Raw genomic sequence first — 19,651 nt, 5'->3', positions numbered from 1 at the left:
TTGATAACAACCACAAAACTTGGCCCAATGCCCCCGGATCTCCTTGCGCACTTCTATCATCCACTGCCGTACCTCCTAGTGCCTAGGATCATAACACTAGAATAACTCGTGGTCGTACGCTCTGCCTTACTGCTCGCATAAAAAATACCGTTGTACCCACTGCGCTACCTGCTGTTCTAAAAACCCTTCTTGTGGCCCTATTAGCTCCTGCTCCTGCTAGAATAATACCCGTGCTATCTGCCGCTCCTAGTCCTGACGCTGGAACTCCTGGTTCGCTGTCTGCCGAATCTGTGCCCGCTGGGCAGTACGCTCCTCCGCCTGGTCAATTGCTGCTCGCTTTCTGATCTGGACCGCACTGGTGGTTGTCGATGGGTCCCGTTGGAACTAGGGGGATGTCTGGCTCCGTTGTCTGCTAACCTGGGACTGGAACCCTTCCAATTTGTCGTATGGCTTATCGGTAATCCGCCTGGGTATTGACTGCCCGGGACTTCTAGCCTGGGACTGGAACATCTCCGATCCCTCGTCGCTTTCACTATGTACTGCGTCGGCCGATGATTCCTGCCTGGGTCCGTCGATTGCCCGGTCGCATTCCTCGTCGCTGAATACATTAGTATGCTCTTCGAAATTCTCTTCACAAATCCTACTAACGGCCTGCCGCACTCGGTATCTGGCCGCTTTGCGTAATCGCGCCTGCGCCACCCGACTTCCTGACTGCGCCGCCCGGATCGTGTCCCGCGTTACCTATCGCCCTACGTCGACCTACTATATCTCCCTAGGGTCGACGTTGACTTCGAATGGGGTCACTCCCCTATCGTATATAGGCTCGTCGCTGGAATCCTCTATATAGCTCTCACTATCTTCGACTCTACTGTTTATGTCGGTATCTATATCGACCACCACGTCAACCCTAGGCGTACTCGCTGTGCCGCCTATCTCCTTCTCGTGCGCTAGCTAATCCGGGTCATATCTATTATATATCTGCTCTACTTGACCGTGATCGCCGCAATAACTTCGTCGGTATCTATCTACCGTGCCGTCTAAATACCTATCTAATATATATCTTCGATAACTAGGATGCTCCGCCTCTATATACTATTGAATACGTCGTACCTTATCCTCTGGTATATCCTAGATCATATACTCTAGCATTTACGTCTTCGCCGGCTAGATAATAATGGCCTCGCTGCGCTGGCCGTTACGGCCTATACGACCGCTCTCCTACGCGTAATCTATTAACGTGCGTGGCTGCCTAATATAGATAATATAACGGATATCGGGAATGTCTACCCCTATACCTAATGCGCTAGTAGCTACGATTACTAGCGACTGCCCGCTCTAGAACTCGCCTAACACCCTCGCCTTATCTAATTGTCGGCTGTGGTATATCCCGTACCCTAGCTCGCTTACTAATATCTGTCCCGTCCGGACTACCGATATATATACAATTACCTTACCTAGTCGACTGCGACGGATACGGTCGCGGATTATAGATAATACCTACGGCGCCTCGATCTAATGGTCCCTAAATATATACTACCGGTCTACTGTGGGACGAACTACCCGGTATACCACGTTACTGCGACTTATACGGGTACGGAATAACTATACCTTCTCGCGGGTCGTCTCGATACGTATGAATATCTTACTCTCCTCGCGGGGTGGTAATGTCGCTATTATATATACTATCTATACTCTAAACCTACTTAACCGCCCTAGTCGGGCTATAACGGGGCGGAAATCCTTCTAGTCGTTTAATATAACGTGGTACTCGTTAATAACAATCCGATCTAATCGGTGCTATAGCCTCTACCGGTTTAAAAAACCTATAAAATCTGGTCCTAGCGCGGACTCGGGCGTAACTAGCACGATATTCGTATCGTCGGCCGGCTACCGGCTCTCCTATTTAATATATCGGATATTCAACCGCTAGTATCGTCGCTATATATCGCTACGTAATACGATTAGCGGGACTACTACTACCGTCGTACTACTAGCGACCTACGCGGGTAATATAAATAATACGCTCTTACCGCCGCCGGTAGATATTACTATAATAATCGGACTCTATCCCTATTGGATCGCCTTAATCGCGGGTCCTTAGATACCGCGGAACCGGACTAGCTCGTTACCTATTATCTTCTATAACTCGGGCTATATTAGTATCTCCTATAACTTCTACCGACGGTCCTAGCGACTACGCTCGGCTTCTATCTCCTATAGCGACGGCTAGCTGGCTCCGCGGGGGTCTATATATTCACTATCGCCGTATACGAAGCCTAAAAACCGGTGCTAATCCGTGCTCGACAATCGGAATAACTGCCGTCGATATGCTATGGTACCGGGCTACTCGGTAATCTTACGCCTATATACTATACTTACGATATACGACGAATACGCTACCTATAAATCTGTAACGTAGCCTATCTATTCCTCCGCTCCTATACCGCCCTCGTCGTCGGTATCGTCCTAGTCCTCCGGTATACGATTATCTATATATACGTTATTCGGGAACTAGTTAGAATACCGTATATACCGTCGACTGATCCTAATAGTAATATCTCGGTACGCCGTTAAATTAATCGCTCTATCTAACCCCCGGCTAGTCTCGCTCTTTAAATCGTCCTATAACCGCTCTAAGCTCTATACCCGCTATATATCGGGGTCGGGGGGCTATATATATACCGCTCGTTAGTATCTAGGTAGTTAGTCGGTAAACCCCTTAATCGGGACCCCTAGACTACTATACTTACTAGTTATTCCTCTCTTTATCGCGTCGGTAGTCCTAATATAGCTCTATTCGCTCGATAAACGGTAATACTAACTATAAATACTATACTACTAGCTCCCTAATATCCTATGGTAAATACCGGTAGATAATTTTTATATCGTTCGATACGTAAAACCCCTTATAGTATGACGTGACTATCGTAACTATCCCGTCCTCGATAAATACGTTCCGGTAGCTACCGCTATCGGTATTCTTATATCGAATACTTAATAGTTCTAGCGTATAGGCGGGCTATCCGCTATAAATATAGATAGTAATACTTAACTTCCGATAGAATACTACTACTCGTCGTATAAACGAATCGATCTTAGCTATCTAGGGTACTCTATACTCGAAAAACTACTTCGCTAGCTAGGGCTTCTATTATAACCGCTACTATATCTACTTCGCTCCGTCTATAGGCTATAGTATATAGGTATCTTATAAAAAACTCTAACTATAGCTACTCTATATAGGATCGTTATATAATATCTTCTATAGGATCTTAGGTATATCGGCGATATCCGTAAATATTAACTCGTCTAATAATAACTACCGCGTATTACTAACTAACTAGTATATAAACCCCTTAAACTAACCTATCGTAAACGTTAGCTCCTTATAATATAACCGATCCTAATCTATCTATCCTATATAGCCTAGCGTCGTACTATTATAATAGATCTTTAACCTATATATACGTAAATCTAAAATCTACTATATTAGGCTGTCTATACCGCGGACTATAAATTTATCGACTATTAAAACGACCTAATCGTAGAATGATTATACCTAACTATTCTAGCTAAAGTGGATTAATATAGTTTAGCTAGATAGTAGGGGGGAACTATAACCCGCCGATATATATCCTAGCTTATCTATCGTACTCTTACCCTCCTACGTACTAGTTATACGATATTCTTATAAAATCTTTATTATTTCGCCCGCCTACGGGTCTAATCGTATAGCTTTATATACTATTATAAATCGTACGACTTTGATAATCTAGGATAAAATTAGTAGGTAATTATCGGCGTCGCGCTAACCGGCTTTACCTCGGCCTTATACCGCTAGTATATATATTAACGTATACTCGTAGTCCTCTACCCGTATATACTAGTTTAATAATTCTATATAAAAATCTAAATATATTATATCGATAGCGGATAATTCGAATTACGCCCGATTATCGGGTATATTACGGTCCGTACGTCCGAACTAGTAAAATTTATCTTTACTCGCCTAGCTCGGAACGGGACTAGCGCCGCGCGAACTATTAGCGGACTCTAGATCTAGGGGATTACAGACTAGCGAACTAGGTTAGCTAGACTAGGTAACCGCCTACGCTTCGTTCTATAGTTTCTCCTACGTACGCTATTATCGCTAGGTAAATAAATACTTCGGACTATTCTACTCGTATAGGACCTATATACGTACGAAAAATATTAATACCTACTACCACGGGATACTATATTTAACGATAGCCTCTTCTACTATATACGCTTATAGCGGCTTACTAGGTATCTTATCGCGCTCGACCTATATAGCTTCGATCTAGATAGTATGGCCTATACGCGCGCTAATCTTTTAACTTATATAGGCTATGGCGGCTATAGAATCCTAAATCGCGGCCGTGGTTAATACTTCCTCGCTTTAGTCTTTAGGATTAGGTTATTAGACGTACTAGACTAAATCGTTAGGGTTTAAACTAGCTAAATATACGGCCTACTATATACGATATAACTATAGGTTCGCTTTATCTCGCTAGCCGGCTTCGATCTATATAGGCTAGTTAATATACTACTAGTATAGTTCTTCTATTTTATCGAGCTCTATATAGATTTAGGACGCCTACTAGACGGGCTATTCTATCGGAACGGGCTAGCCTACTAGCTCGCTCGATAGGTAGCCCTATACGTAGATATAATACCTACCTATACCTTAGGTAAATACCTATTAGTATATAACCGTATAGCTAAATTACTAAAATTGCTACTAGGCGGAATTATAGGTTACTATATAAAGACGACCTTTACTATTAGCTAGGGTCTAACTATATTTCTTACGCTAATACTTCTTTATCGCCTTAGCTAACCTAACTATATACCCGTATTATATATCTCTATAATATAAAATACTATCGTTATAGATTAGAATTCCGGGGATAGAATTAACTAATCTTTTAGGGACTTCCTATTATTTATACTACTATACTCCGTCCTACTATTTAATAGTATATTATATCTATCGGCTATCGGCTATTAGGGCTTTATAGTATATCCCTCGTAAATATCGACTAATTTTACTAGGCCTAACGCCGATCTAATAACGTTTATAAATAATAATAGGGTATTCTATAGGTTTAGTAAAAAGTTCGTTCTCTATATTAATATAGTAATATATATCTATAAATTTATATAATAAATTTATAAATTATATAATAAACTAGGGTAGATAAAGTAGTAGAAGTTTTTCGAAATTAAACTAGACGATAGCTAGGACTTCTAATTACCCCTAAATCTTATCTTAGTCTTATAACTATCTAATTATATCTTAGACTAATCAATTTATTAACCCTAATATTAATATTATAGGTAGTTAATAGCGGTCGTATCTCTACTTCCTAAGTCCTTACTAAAATATCTACTAAATTTCAATCGAAATTTTCTCTACTAATACTGACTAAATCTACTATAAATCGAAAATATATAAAATTTATTACTATAGATATAACTCCTAAAAATCTAAGTATTATCCGACGCTAACTACTAAATACACCGGGCGTGTCAAAATTAATGGATTCGGGGGTAGCCCCACTTTTTTCTCCTATACTTAACGGCAAAACCCTAATGGATTCCACCCCCGAATCCCCTCCCCCCATGGGATAGAATCGACTATCCAGCCACGTACGCGGCCCCCCCCGCGGGTGTGGAATATGCAGATTACTAGGACATAGAAGAGAAACATGTCCAGATAGACCAGTTAGTTAGTTGATTTAATTTAATGGCGTTATGGTTGAGATAAATGCATTTAAATTTAATGGGTTGGGTAGGGTGGGCCACTCTGTGGTGAAATACGTTAGCTAGTGCGTAACATAATGATGGATTCTATTGGTTGTGATAACTGACTAAGGGGAAAGGAGAGAGTAGGGGACGATAGGAGATAGCAATCATAGAGGTCCTACGGCATGTAGGATCACGTGCCATATCACGTGACCACTGGATCCAACAATTACTACTACCCAATGAAAACCATGCGATCCTAACAGAATCTCAGAGTTAGGCACATAGGGTCACGTGACAGGTCACGTGACCACTACACCCAACATGATTCCCTTTGATTCCTCGTTATTAACTAACTGTACTCCCTGTATCATCTGCCCATTTAGGCCCTTGAAAGCCTCGAATTCTAGAAGAAGTAACCTACTGGATGGCTCTGACTGTTACAAGAATAACATGAAACTATCACCATCGCCATGGCGCTGCAGTTCATTGACCAGAGCCTCAGCGGAATTGGCCGCTCTGACAGGCGCATCATCCGCTCCCACGTCATGCGCGGCAAAAATACGGGCAAGCAGCGCCGATCCACCAAGAAGCAGAAGAATGTCGCAGAGCTCAAGTCGCTCTTATATGCTCCAGAATCCGGATACGTAATCCCGCGACAGGTGCTCTGGAGTGACCTGTGTGTCACTTCGTTCCCTCAAGAGCTCGACTCCCAGTCCATGGGGCTTATGCATCGATGTATGCTCCCCTCATTACTCGGCTGGTCATCCAGGTCCTATTATGTCTAACATTATAATCACAGGGTTTTTTGATATTAGTGATACGCTATTTCCACCGCAGTTCTGTACTAAGTTCGACATCATAAAGTCGATCTGGGTCAACTGCATTCTTGCAGATGAAGCATGTGAGTGACAGCATTGTCGGTAGGTTCATACGGCGCCGTTAACAACCCGGAACACAGATTTCCACAGCACTTTGGCTATAAACGCGTCTTACGTTGACTTCTTCCAGCGGAAACCAGCAATATCGCCAAGAACTCTTCATCATATCTCCAAGGCGTACGCTTTGGTTAACATCAAACTGTCGGGTCCCTTCTCTGTTTCGGACAGCGCCATAGCTGCTGTGGTTAGTCTCGCCATCTACCAGCAAGTACATCACCAGCCTGCAATCGGACTCGTACATCTCCACGGGCTCTATCACATGATTGAGCTGCGGGGTGGGATTGCCAGGCTAATGCAAGAAAATCGTGCACTGGCAATGAAGCCATTGAGGTACGTGAAAAGGCTTGCTTTCGCGACCTGCCTTCACTTTGCCTTCACTTTCCCTCGTTATGGCATTCTCTGCTTCTGAATGACAGTCTATGAGTTTTCATCTAACTACTTTTAGGCTCGATATTGAATTAGCAATGCAAAATGGAACACCCACATTGTTTCGCGGCGATGAAGTTCCCATTCACTCGGTCCTATGCGATCACGATGTCAGCAATAGGCATCTTCCCCGAGATACCTTTTGGATGCCACCCATAATGCTAGATCTGCTCAGCTTCTCAAAGTCGCTCAACGAAGCGGCGAGAAGGTCAAAACCGAAACTTGACCCTCTAGACTATACAGAGACACTTCTGTCGCTCCTTTATCGCCTTGTAGATGTCTTGCCACGAAGAAAACCCACTACTAAGCCCGGAGGACTCTACGGGCATGTGACATACCTTGCGATGCTATCATTTATGACGACGATGCTACCTGAGTACACCCGCGATGGTCCCAGCTTCTCCCTTCTTTCTGATGGTCTGGAAAGCGCCATGCAAGACCTCTGCGCCACAGCACCAGAGTCTTCGGACTATAATTCGTCCTTAATCTTATGGATTCTCTTCATAAGCGGGATATCGGTGTTAAATTTGAAGGACCATTACTGGCTATCGCCATTGATTGCCGACAATTGTACACGGCTAGGGCTGGAGAATTGGGGTGCCATCCAGCGGGAGCTAAGTCGGTTTTCTTGGATATTCAGTTTGCACGAAGATCAAGGCCGTCATCTATGGGAGCATGTACGACTGGGGAGCAGAGAGGTTTCATGGGATATTCCATCACGAGAGTCGTCATGACATTCGACATGTTCGTTACTCTAAAAGACTTCTGGGTCTCATGGAAATGCGGCATTCTACCAACCCGGCTATCCGTTGATGTTCCGGCGTCTTTCATTAGATGCCCGCATATCGGGCCTTGTGGTACAACTCGGGAGAGATGTACGATTTGATGTCCGGCTCTCCCTTCTGAGCGCACTGGTAGCTAATGTAAGCATGCATTCCCTTGCCATTCTCCAAGCCCCTGTGCTCGGAGAGCCTCTCTAACATGCCAAGATACCCATCGCAGTACGTGCCACGGCCATGTGCGTACATCCAGGCCATCAAGTTGCGGGCAATGGTCAGATCATCCGCACCATACTTGCGAGTGGTCAAGTAAAACTTGACCTCCGGCTTGCCATTCAACGGGGCAATATCGAAGAAGTAGATGAAGCCCTCGCACAGAGTCTCAAAGTCCTTCCAGGTATTGCCGCCGGTGGTGGCCTCGACGGAAATCTCCTCCTCCTCGGGGAAATCTGCTGGCAGGCCCAAGACAGCAGTGATCATGGAGCGTAGATCCTGCAGGCTGTCCTCGGCGATGTCGCAGATTCCACCCATTGTCATGATTTCCCGGACCGACTTGAAGCTGGTGTGAGTGGACGTGAAGTACATCTTGAGGCGGGACTTGGATGAATCTATATTGTCTATTCCCATTACGTTGGGCTTCATCAGCTTGCCCTCGGGGCTGGTGGTCATGAAATGCATCAAAGCATCTCTCCCTGGGTGGCCCTCGCTAGGGGTAAGTTTCACGATGGCATCGTCCCACTCTTGCAGAGTGTTAGGGTCGCCTCCCATGAACAGTTTCCTCGCTAGGAAGTATGACTTGAGTCCGAAGTCGGCTTTTTTGTTATACTCGATGGCGTGCATGAGAGTGGTGGCTGGCGGCTCGCCGGCTTCCAGCTCCTTGGCATAAAACTCTCTGTCGGGGTTGTAAACTTCTGCTAGGAAGTGACGAAACCATGAGTAGTCCGTTGCGGGAAGTACTTGAGTCACCTTGTCCATATAGTCCAGCGTTGGATCATGGTTCAGCGGGTCGGATGCTGTGCCCGAGTCCTTGCCAATCGCCTCCCATGAGTAGCGGATGTCAGGCTCGCCGACCGTGGTGTTCCACTTCCAGGAGTACTCCAAAGGCGAGCCATCATAGGCAATCAGAGATTTAAATACTGGAGTGCCGTCGGGCTTTGGTGCTGGTCCCAGTCGAGGCACCTGGCTTCTTGTTAACATCAACTTGTCTATGGATTATAGTGGCATGTCAGAATATGGGCTTACAATCCAGTGGTAGTGGAAAAGAAGCACCTCATACTGCTTCTCGATCGAATATCCAGCCGCATCAATCATTACTGCGAGATGATATCCAGTGAGGTTCCACCACAACTTAACATCTTTGTTTACCACCTGCGGGAGACTTTTTTTTACCAGCGAGTTCCACACCCTGAGCGGTGATGCAGACTGGGTCGGTGTGAATGAAGATGGCATTTTCTCGAGAGTAGAATGGAGGATGACAGTGGAAGAACAGTTTTTTTGTAGGATTAGTTATCATATATATAGCGCTCATGCTACCTTGAAGCGAACTAACAAGGGCCCCGAGTTATCCTAATAGGATCGCTGACATCACTCTAGACCCGAAATGTTATATAGATGAATCCTCGTAACTCGGGGCCGGATCTTACATAACCAACGAAGACATAGATATGTTGCCAATCAATCTGGAAAACCGTGAAAAGATTGGATGATGTATCTAATGAAATGCTACAATGCTGTATATGATGTATATGTTGCTAGTTGTGGGATGAGATCTTTACCTGGAACCCAGAGGGCTTGGCTAGCCACTTGTTCTCAACCGTCCAGTTACCAACAGGATTTACTAATTCAATCTGTTTTGAATTGTTAGGTCAGACCCAATAATAGTAATGGAATTTTACTTACATCGTACTGTTGCAACAGAGATGGAACGAGTTTGTAGATTTCAAAGTAGGCCAAATGCCTTCCAAGGCAGCTTCGATGACCCGCGCCAAACTAAATATAGCAGAGTCAGTCCGCTATAGTTCCGGCATATGTAAATATAATCGAATGGCATGGGAACATACTGTTAAAAGCGCATTGTTCATTTCTTGTCGCTTGGACTCACTACACAGCCAGCGTTCAGGTCGCCATGAGTCAGGATCCGCACCAAACATGGATGCTTCGCGATGCATAGCCCAAGGGTTCTATATGTTATGACGCAAAGTTTAGAACCGAAATTCTCGTTATTTGTCAACTTTCGGGATATTCTTACAATTCCGATTCTGGTGCCGGGGGGAATATAATGGCCATCGACTTCCAAACCACCCTCGGGTACAACGCGTTCAAAGGGGAGGGAAAAAGGAGGATGCATTCTTGTGGCCTCTTTGACACAGGCATCCAGATACTGCAATTCTCTGGACTCCTTCCAGGTTACATATCTGGACAGACGGCCTTTAGCTGCGGCGTCATCAACCTCTTCTTTGAGTCTGGCGAGAGAGGAAGGATTTTTGAGAAGATGATACATGACGGCGCCGGCCAGGATGCTGGTCGTGTCTGCACCGGCAACGATGTTAGAGTTGACCCAAGTGGGAACGAATCTATATCATATCCGTCAATTCATGTTGCATAATGGTGGTTCTGATTCGGGAGTTCGTACAGGCTTGGAAGAGTGGAATCCTTGGCCTGTTCGTCGAGAAAACAGGATAGGAAATCCTTCTGACCGAGGTTCTGCTTCTCATCTTTGCTCAAGCTCATTCGTTCCATGATTCTAGCGAACCCAAACTCGGCCAGAGGGTTCTTCTTGGTCGAACCAGGTACCAGCGGATTATCTCTCCAGAGATAATCGAGCCAAGGCATTTGGGTATTCTGGGATTCTGGTAAGCAACAATACCCGAGCCGTAGAACTGGGAGGCCGACACCTACAGCAGCAACCTGTCTAAAGTAGGCCCATATATTAGCCATGATGCCATCAACATCTTCACCTTTTTCCAAGCAGCCTAGCTCCCGAGAGAAAGTGACTTCGCCAAGGACGTCGAACATAAAGAATTGAATCCATTGGAAGAGATCGAAGTCTGTGTCCTTGTTCGCAAACAATTCATCCAGACGAGAGAAAAAGTGTTTCAGAGTGGATGTCATCGTCGACTCAAACGTTGCCAAATGACTAACTGAGAACAAACGGGCAACAGGTCTTCTCATCCGCCGATGAATGTCTTCGTCGCGTGTTGCAAAAATATCAGGAAGCTTGCCACCCTTGATTCTTGGCATTATTGAGTCGTAAAATTCCGACTTGGTAAGTGTAGCGTTAACAAAAGCAAAGCTTGATTCAATTTAGGGGGCAAGATACCTTCTCAAGTCTATTTTTAAATCCATAGATAGTGTCAATGGCCTTGGGCTGAGAAACCATGACCGCGTTGGGTCCGACGCGTACCACGGTGCCATACTTGCGATGAAGGGCAGTGTGTATATCATGCGCGCCACCAGTCGTAACCCAGGATCGTCGGACGAGGTTTGTCAGAGCTGACATCCGTGGCCCAGGGATATGCCTCAAGCGAAACCATAGTCGCAGAATATTGAAGGAAATCACTACAATTACTGTTAGGGCAACGATTACACCCAGTCGGCAAGCTTTGTCACTGAGAGGCAGACAAATATGTGCTAGTTGCATGGTGATTATGAGGTCGTATGAGGTCTACAAGTCCGTCCTGATTGGCATGGTATATGGTTTTAATTGATCTGGCGAAATCTCACGCTTGACCACTCGGGTCCAAGAGCTCAGCTATTGTGGCCAATGTAACTCGGGTCCCAACGACAAAGTTCCAATTTTAAGGCCCAGCAGATACCATGAGAACAGCCGTTGAGCCCTATGTATAAAATAGTTATGAGTAGCACTAAGTGAGGGAAGCAGGGTCATGGGTTAGTATAGTCGGAATTCTTTTTTCCATCCTGGATGCCAGTAGTCTACATGCAAGCCAGCCTTCTACAGAGCGACAGCCCATCCGTCTGGAAACCATACGGTATCAAACAGTTTCCTTCCCCAGAATTTGAAGCAAAAAGTTGTAGCCTTCCATAACATAACCCCAGCGACAGCCATTGGGATCGCGGTATAAGTCGAACAGGTGAGGCTCCCCGGGCGCGATTGTAAGCCCCGACTCGATGCCAGCGTCTTTCATCGCGGCAACCGTCCGCTGAGCCTGTTCCCATGGGATCAGATCATCACTGGTGCCAAACACGATGTGGGTTGGCGACTTGTAATTGCCTTGAAGAATCTGCGCGTAGGGACTAGCCTGGATAACGTCTTCTTTTGGTGGTTGTTGCAGGCGATTGAATGCTGACGCAACCTGCTGTGGCACGCTTGGCCCTGCTGGTAGCCCGCGGAAAAGGACAGGAAGAGTCTGTCCATGCCAGTTCATATGAAGGAGAACTCGGCTGCGAGGATCTTTAGGTGCCATCCACCCTGTTGCTGCCTTCGTCGTGGATGGTATATTGTAAGCCGTGATTGGAGCATTGTAAACTCCGTCGATGACGTTGTATGACTCGCCGCCAAACGTGTCAGAGTGTTTTGGCATATTGGGCTTCAGCCAAAAATCATCTTCGTAATTGGTCGGACAGTAAAAGGCCAGGATGCCTGTTGGGGGAGAGATTCCACGTGGTATCGAGGTCCACGCCAGAGACATGGCAAGCGTACCACCAGTGGACCAGCCGATAACTACTGCCCTGCTGCAGTCAAGTCTCTCATTGACTCGGGTTTTTGTCAAACTCAGAGATGGCAGCGAGTTCCGTGCCCAGGCATATGCATCGGCGACATCGACGAGTGGTCCTTCTAAGATGGTGGTCTCTGGGCAGAGTCTGTAGTCAATGGATACAGGCAAAATACCATTGTCAAGAAGAAGTTGTATTTGACGTGGTCGAATATCTTGACGCGATAGCATCACATGACCTCCTCCGTGGATCACTAAGCCTATACCAGAGCATTGTTAGCTCCGGCCTGTACATTCCTACGCTGGAAAGCCGGATCATACCATACCAGTGACCCAAGTATCATATCTGGCCGCCATCTGCGGTGACGGGTAGCGGATATCTGCCCTCAGTGGAAGATCTTTGTCTGTATGTGCAAAGACAACCGTCTCAATATTTCCAGTCTTCTCCTGCGGCATGCTGCGATACGAGGATGGATCTTGCACGGGCTGCTTGAACCCGGAGATGACCCTCACGGCCTCTGATTCGGGTGTATGGCCGCCCGTCCATGACACATGCTGGAAACCGACCTGTAGCATAATATTTTCCCAGAACTCGGGAGTCGCGAGCACGTAAGGACGTCCATCATCGTACAGCCACCATCCGTCAAGGAGGCCAAAGACCATGTCTAGCCAGTAGTTCCTAGTAGTAAGCTCGACTAGCGACACAAAACCGTGGGGTTGCAGTAGCTTGCTAATGTTTCCCATGGAGTTTTGGAGATTGCGGGTTGCATGGATACAGTTGGTCGCAAGGACAACGTCGAACTGTCCCAGGTATTGGGCGGGTGGCTCCTTTTCGATATCGACGGTGCCGTATTTCATGCAGTCGTAACGGGCAAACTTGCGCTTACCACCTGTGACAAGTGCAGAAGAGATGTCGGTGAAAGTGTACTCGATCGGTATCCCGCACTGCACCAGTCGGTCCACAATGCAGCGCGTCGTGGCACCAGTTCCAGCCCCAAGCTCCATGATGTGGAACTTTCCATCAGGCCCTGGTGAGGATGTACTCAGTGCTTCCTCCAGGTAGTCTGTTAGTAGCTGCGAGTGAATTACAAACATGGGCGCAGTGCTGTACACATCTTTCAGGATCTCCCTGTTGGATTTGTTTCCGAACAGCACTGCTAGAGGATCCATCTTGCCAGTAAGGAGTTTCGACATGTCCGAACCACAGAGATTTAGTAGCGTATGTTCTTTGGCATGTTGAGGGAACTGTGCCAGGATATCCTTGTACAGGACGCTGGATGGCAATTTCTGTACGATCGCATCTGAGCGGACGTATTCTTTGCCGTCGTAGTCGGCCAACTTGCCCCATCGGAGGATCTCGTTGAAAACTTTGATCATACTTTCATGCTTGGGAGCTACAAGAATTCGTGGGATCTGCTCTCCTGGTCTCAGTGTGTTCAGATCGATGCCGAAATCGGCTAAGGCTTCGACCACGTAAGCTAGAACCAGGTCTGCTTGCTTGTCGGCGACTTTGGTGTAGAAATCGCTGAAGTGATATTGCTCTGCAAACCTATCGAAGTGCCCCTTGATACTTTCAAATGCCTGAGCTGCGCTATCGAGGACAGCTGTTGTCGAAACAGACTGCACCTTGGCAGTCGCAGTGAAGATATCGCCGCCATCGACACTATTGTCAGTCATGGTGCCCGGTGTTGTCATCCCATTTGACTGCGCCCGTGTTGAAGTGACCGTGGTCGAATCTGTGCTGCTTGCTGGTCGGAGAGAAGTGACGGCGCTGACGAGGATGTCTGCGAGATGCCCGAAGCTGCTCTCGCTCAATAAAAGCTTAGAATCAATCGAAACACCAAAGATTTCTTCGATATCACTCATAAGCTCCATGCTGAGGAGGGAATCCAGACCGTGATCCATGAGGTTCGTTGGTCCTGTGAAGTCTGTAGGTGGACATTCGAGATGAGTGCCCAGCAAACCAGCCAGTTGCGCGACGAGCTCTTCGTAGTCCGGCACACCTGCATTTTTAGCCACTGATGTGGTTTGCTCAATCACAACCTCACGAATGACATCTTGCTCTTCGGCTGACGAGATGGCCAGGGTAGATGGGAGAGGAGGTGCAAGCTTGGCTTGTGGCGACTGATCCACTGAATTGACGGACCCTTGTCGGCTCTCATGTGTATCTAGGTATGAGCATAAAGATCCAAAAGTCTGCAGATCAAACAGTTGAGCCGTATCAATTGCTATGTTAAAGACCTCTTGAACCTCTGATACAATTTCCGTGGTCATCAGTGAATCGATGCCGAGTTGGTCTAGGGTAACCGTCGTCTGGAACTGATTCGCAGGTACATCGGTTATTTCGCTGAGCATTTGCCGAAGCTGCGTCTCAACATTTGGCAACTGGGTCCTCATTTGGATGACCGGCGATGATGGCGATGGAATTTTCTTAGCTGTCATTGCCTCCACTTGAGGTCCAGTCTGCCTTGATGGCTGCTGCTGGCCTGGTATAGGCTGACTCAGCACCACTGTCGGGGTCTTCGACACAGACGAGATCAATGGAGCTTTGCCGGTATTCAAACGACCGCGTTGAGTTGTTTCATTTCTCATAGGCGCGGAAGTCTCATTTTGGTTGGCGCGAGACAAGATCTTGGCAAGTGTTGCCGTCTTTACCCTGCTGAACTTTGCTCCAAAGACAATGAAGACAAGTTTATTGGTACCCTTGTCCGTAACGAATATATCGTTAGAGCTTTCCTTCTCGCCAATGGAGGTAGATATGGCAAAAACGTCCCAAGCAGGGCTGCCCCCCTCAGTCTGTCGCTTGCCAAACTCGGGCGACAACTGGATGCGGTCGACATGGGTAGAGACAAAGACCTCGTCCGACGGGCAAGGTGCCAGACAGTTTGCAAACAATCCAGGAACCTGGAAGAAATTGTCGATGGCTACAGGGAAAGATAGAAGATCTTTTGAAACTCCCGGTTGGGTCTCTAGTAGGGACACCTCGGCAGCGACAAAGCCATCGTTGGTACTAGCGAGCCTTCGAACGCCTTGGTAGAAGTCATGGTATTGGACTACCCTGGAGAAGATCTTGTAGACGACCGACCCGTAGACTGCCTCGCTTTCCGGCTGCGTGGCCATTTCTGCGTATCTCTGGACATGGTCTTGTCTCTGGTCCTTGTGAATATGCTGGAGTAGTTTCCTAGTCCTTTCAAACTCCGCAATAACAGTTGTATCATCATCTGGAGTAATCTCGCATTTGCCGGCAGCGTGTGTCTGCATAGCAGTTGGCTTTACAGCACGGCCCTGTGAATGGAAAGCGAAATTGAATCTCCGGCCAGTAGTATCTGATGACTTTAATACAAGCTGGACGATCTTGTCCTGACTCATACCTAGCGGAGAAGCCATTTCGAGCTCATCCACACGGGCGAACGGAGCAGATGTCATTTTGTTGATGTTTGCCAGATCCTTAGCTGCCCGAAGAACTAGCTCAAGGTACATTGATGCGGGACATAGAGACTCGTGTAATACGGAATGACCGGCAACAAGTACCTTCCATTCTTCAGAACGTGGGTCAATGGTAAAGGTGGTCTGCTTCTGGCCGTTGCCAATGTCTTGAGACCCTGCGAACGTAACAAGGACCGGCTCCGGCTCGGCTAAGGCCGATTCAGAACTTTTCGACACCGTCCCAGTTGACTCTGAACCATTTCCTGCCTGTAGGTCAAAGTCGAGCCAGTGCTCGTTCTTTTCAAATTGGTAAGGCGGCAAGTTCAGATGCCGGTAATCCTGACGTTGGATGTGGTGGAACGGCCAATATTGAACATGTTCACCGTTCTTCCATAAGCCTACTGTTATGTCCACCAATTCGCTCATGGCGTCATCTCGAGACAAGTTGATTGGGCAAAATGAATGGTCTTTGAAATCCGCCAGAGCTCGGCGCACCATACCTGTTACAGGAGAGTTGGATCCAACTTCTAACCATGTACATGCGCCGAGCCGCATCTCAATTCGCTTTACTGCATCCTTGAAGTATACAGGTGTTCGAGTATGCTCAGCGATCAGCTTAGCAGTGACCTCGCTCCAAGGTTGCCCGTTGGAGCAGGTCTCCAAGGGAATCTTGGGCTTGTTAAATGTAAGCCCCTGCGCGAGTCTCTCCAGTTCTGGAAGAATGGGATCGCAGAAGCGCGAATGAAAGCCATGAGTCACATCCAAGACCTTGGTTTTAATATTGGTCCTCTTCGTGGCCTGGAGAGCAGCGCTGATTTCAACAGAAGATCCAACGAGGACATGGCTTGACGGTCCATTAAAGCATGCCACCTCAATCCCAGAACTGGAAGGCGAATTAATTGTCCGTATCTGAGAGACTATTTGCATTGTACTCGCGCGGTCAGCCTCGAGGGCAAGCATAGAGCCGCTCTCAGAAGCCCAACTGTCGCGCATGAGTATTCCTCGACCATGTACCAATTTGAGACCGTCGACGAGCGACAGAACACCGGAGACCGTCAAGGCGGTGAGTTGACCAAATGAGTGGCCAAGAACACAATTAGCCTTTAGACCACAGGCAATCCATGATTGTGCGCAAGCATATTGCAGCGCAAACTGCATCGTCTGGAGCGACACCACGTCATGAACCGGAGCCGGGTCGAATATGTCAGGATATATGCCATTATGGCCAAATCCTTTTATCACATCGTTGCAATCATCGAGGTACTTGCGGAATACGTGCGAGCACTCATAGACACTCTTGCTCAGGCCAACAGTGCGAGCTGTCTGGCCACCGAAGATGAGAACGACAGGTTTCGGACTTTGGCTCGGTTGACAGATGGTTGAAACGGGATCGGAAGCCACTACACGAAGTTGGCTGTCTAGCTCGGATAGGCTAGAGACGGCTGTTGCAAACATGTTGGGCAGGGTTCTGTTTTGCCTGTCGCTGAGGTTGAATGTAAAATCTGCGAGCAGACTTGCGCCTGAAGCAGATTGTCCATTGAGCGAAGACACGTAATCAGCCAATTTTGCACAGTTCTCACTGAGACTCTTTGGACTGTTGGCGGTGATGACAAGGGGATACTTATTTCTCCCATACAATGTAGCGGTAGCAACATCTTGCGATGGCGGTTGCTCGACTATCATGGCAGCAATGCTGCCCGCGGCTCCATAGTTGTTCACACATGCGACAAGCCTTTTTGCATTCCATGGCATAGTCTCCGTAGGAATGTAGATTTGACCCGGTATCAGCGAAATCTTGGGGTGCGCACACTGGAGATGTGCCTGTCTTGGAATGGCGCGATGCTGCATCATCAGGATAATTTTGATAAGACCAGCGACACCAGAGGCGCCTTCGGTATGTCCAATATTACCCTTGACCGATGCAAAGTATAGCGGATCCGGTCTTGACTGGGTGCCAAATACCTCCTTGATCGCACCGAATTCGAGAGGGTCACCAACGGGAGTGCCTGTGCCATGAGCCTCGACGTATGTGACGGCCTCTGGCGTGATTCCAGCAGTACTGAGGAGCTTTCTGTAAAGGTCTGCCTGTGATGGGCTGTAGGGGACGGTGATAGGCACCTTGTTGCTGCTTTGGCGGACTGCGGTTGAAAGGATCGTGCCGAGAATATTGTCGCCACACACAATGGCGTCTGACAGACGCTTCAGGATGACGAGACCGACACCCTCCCCACGGCAGTAGCCATCTGCGCTGGCGTCAAATGACTTGCTTGCGCCCGTGGAGCTAAGAAACGATGCAGAGGATAGATTTTGATAGAAGAAAGGGCTTGTGAAGACGGAGACACCGCCAGCAATGGCGCTCTTGCAGTCACCGTGCAAAATAGCCTTGCAAGCAGCGTCAATGGCAACAGCTGAGGATGAACAGGCCGTGTCCAGGGCAATCGATGGTCCAGTGAGGCCGAAAAAATGGCTGATCCGGCCTGGAACAAATGCCCTCAATGTACCCAGTGCAGAAAAGGCATTGGATGGATGACTGGCCACGTTATCGTTGTATTCAGAGGCGCATACTCCGATAAAACATCCGACGTCAAACTCTGGCTCGCGGGGCCCAAAAAAGCCGCTCGACTCCAAGGCCTCGTACGAAACTTCAAGGAGAAGCCTCTGTTGCGGGTCCATAGATGCAGCCTCGCGGCTGGACTTCTTGAAGAAACGGTTGTCGAACCTTGAGATGCTGTCCAGGTAGTTGCCAAAGTACACCGTCTTGTCGGTGCTGCGTTGATGTTCGCTTGCCGGGAAACGACCTTTGGGAAGATCGCTCATCATAGACTGGCCCTTCTCCAAAATACGCCAGTAATCTTCAACTGAATCAGCTCCGGAGAATCTGCATCCCATACCGACGATGGCAACAGCGTTGGGCGACACTTCCTCGAGTACGGCACTACCCATTGTGGATCCGGACGTTTTTGTCATGTTTGTTTCCTCCTTGTTAATAGGAATGCTGTGAGCTGAAGCTGTTGAGCCAAGGGGGATTATAATGGAGATATGAAGAGATCACCAAGATATATCCTCTTATATAAGTCAGCAACGGAAATGTTCGCTATAGAAGCTGCGGTAATCGGGTCCTCAGAAATGTCTTTTTAGGTGCCCCCACCATCAAAGAGCCCCCAGAACGAAATAGCACTACGACGAATCATACCACAAGCCATGTTTCCACCAACGGTGCAGCGGTTATCTTACACGAGAGAGTAAAACACGACTGGAATTGCGATCTTCATCCCAACTCGGGTCTCTCCAAACACGTCCGACTCGGGTCCACGATGACTACCCAGCCCCCCCGGAGCAAAAATTCTTTTGGCTTTGAACAAGAGCTGAATGGTACAGCTATAGACTCTGTGTAGGTGGCTCATTGCTATAAAGAGATTGAACTTACCGGGAGAGAAGCCGTTGGCTTATCACACCAGTAGGGGAATGTGTGGTTAGGAATATAGCAGTCAAGGGCCGGTTTGTCTGAAATGAAGGGATCATCTAGATCATACGCCCCTGGATACTCACCAAGCCTATCAATACTCGCTCGGTTTATCCGTAGATATTCGAGTTCAGAAGGCACTCGCCGTAGATGGCGCTTCGTGTCACTATAGTT

General features: G+C 47.4%; 5 protein-coding genes across 5 annotated transcripts; 1 reads left to right on the top strand and 4 right to left on the bottom strand.

Annotated features, from left to right (window-relative positions):
* Window positions 1-246: 246 nt before the first annotated feature.
* Window positions 247-510, bottom strand: N7537_008960 (uncharacterized protein; the record flags this gene model as incomplete). Its single annotated transcript, XM_056900014.1, has 2 exons — window positions 247-384; window positions 418-510. 2 exons carry the CDS (start codon window positions 508-510, stop codon window positions 247-249), a joined length of 231 nt encoding a protein of 76 aa, XP_056752090.1.
* Window positions 511-6,242: 5,732 nt separating this feature from the next.
* Window positions 6,243-7,870, top strand: N7537_008959 (uncharacterized protein; the record flags this gene model as incomplete). The annotated part of the gene is made up of 4 exons (XM_056900013.1): window positions 6,243-6,507; window positions 6,572-6,673; window positions 6,731-7,040; window positions 7,156-7,870. The coding sequence occupies 4 exons, from the start codon at window positions 6,243-6,245 to the stop codon at window positions 7,868-7,870; spliced, it is 1,392 nt and encodes a 463-aa protein (XP_056752089.1).
* Window positions 7,871-7,966: 96 nt separating this feature from the next.
* Window positions 7,967-9,226, bottom strand: nscD (prenyltransferase nscD; the record flags this gene model as incomplete). The annotated part of the gene is made up of 2 exons (XM_056900012.1): window positions 7,967-9,094; window positions 9,158-9,226. The coding sequence occupies 2 exons, from the start codon at window positions 9,224-9,226 to the stop codon at window positions 7,967-7,969; spliced, it is 1,197 nt and encodes a 398-aa protein (XP_056752088.1).
* Window positions 9,227-9,666: 440 nt separating this feature from the next.
* On the bottom strand, window positions 9,667-11,555 carry N7537_008957 (cytochrome P450; the record flags this gene model as incomplete). The annotated part of the gene is made up of 6 exons (XM_056900011.1): window positions 9,667-9,762; window positions 9,815-9,904; window positions 9,976-10,095; window positions 10,164-10,488; window positions 10,548-11,176; window positions 11,235-11,555. 6 exons carry the CDS (start codon window positions 11,553-11,555, stop codon window positions 9,667-9,669), a joined length of 1,581 nt encoding a protein of 526 aa, XP_056752087.1.
* Window positions 11,556-11,907: 352 nt separating this feature from the next.
* Window positions 11,908-18,957, bottom strand: N7537_008956 (ketoacyl-synt-domain-containing protein; the record flags this gene model as incomplete). The annotated part of the gene is made up of 2 exons (XM_056900010.1): window positions 11,908-12,848; window positions 12,915-18,957. 2 exons carry the CDS (start codon window positions 18,955-18,957, stop codon window positions 11,908-11,910), a joined length of 6,984 nt encoding a protein of 2,327 aa, XP_056752086.1.
* Between the last annotated feature and the right edge of the window lie 694 nt (window positions 18,958-19,651).

This window comes from Penicillium hordei (assembly GCF_028827395.1).
Source record: "Penicillium hordei strain IBT 12815 chromosome Unknown utg000004l_segment0_segment0, whole genome shotgun sequence".
NCBI lineage: Eukaryota > Fungi > Ascomycota > Eurotiomycetes > Eurotiales > Aspergillaceae > Penicillium > Penicillium hordei.
This window is presented reverse-complemented; position numbering and strand designations above follow the sequence as displayed.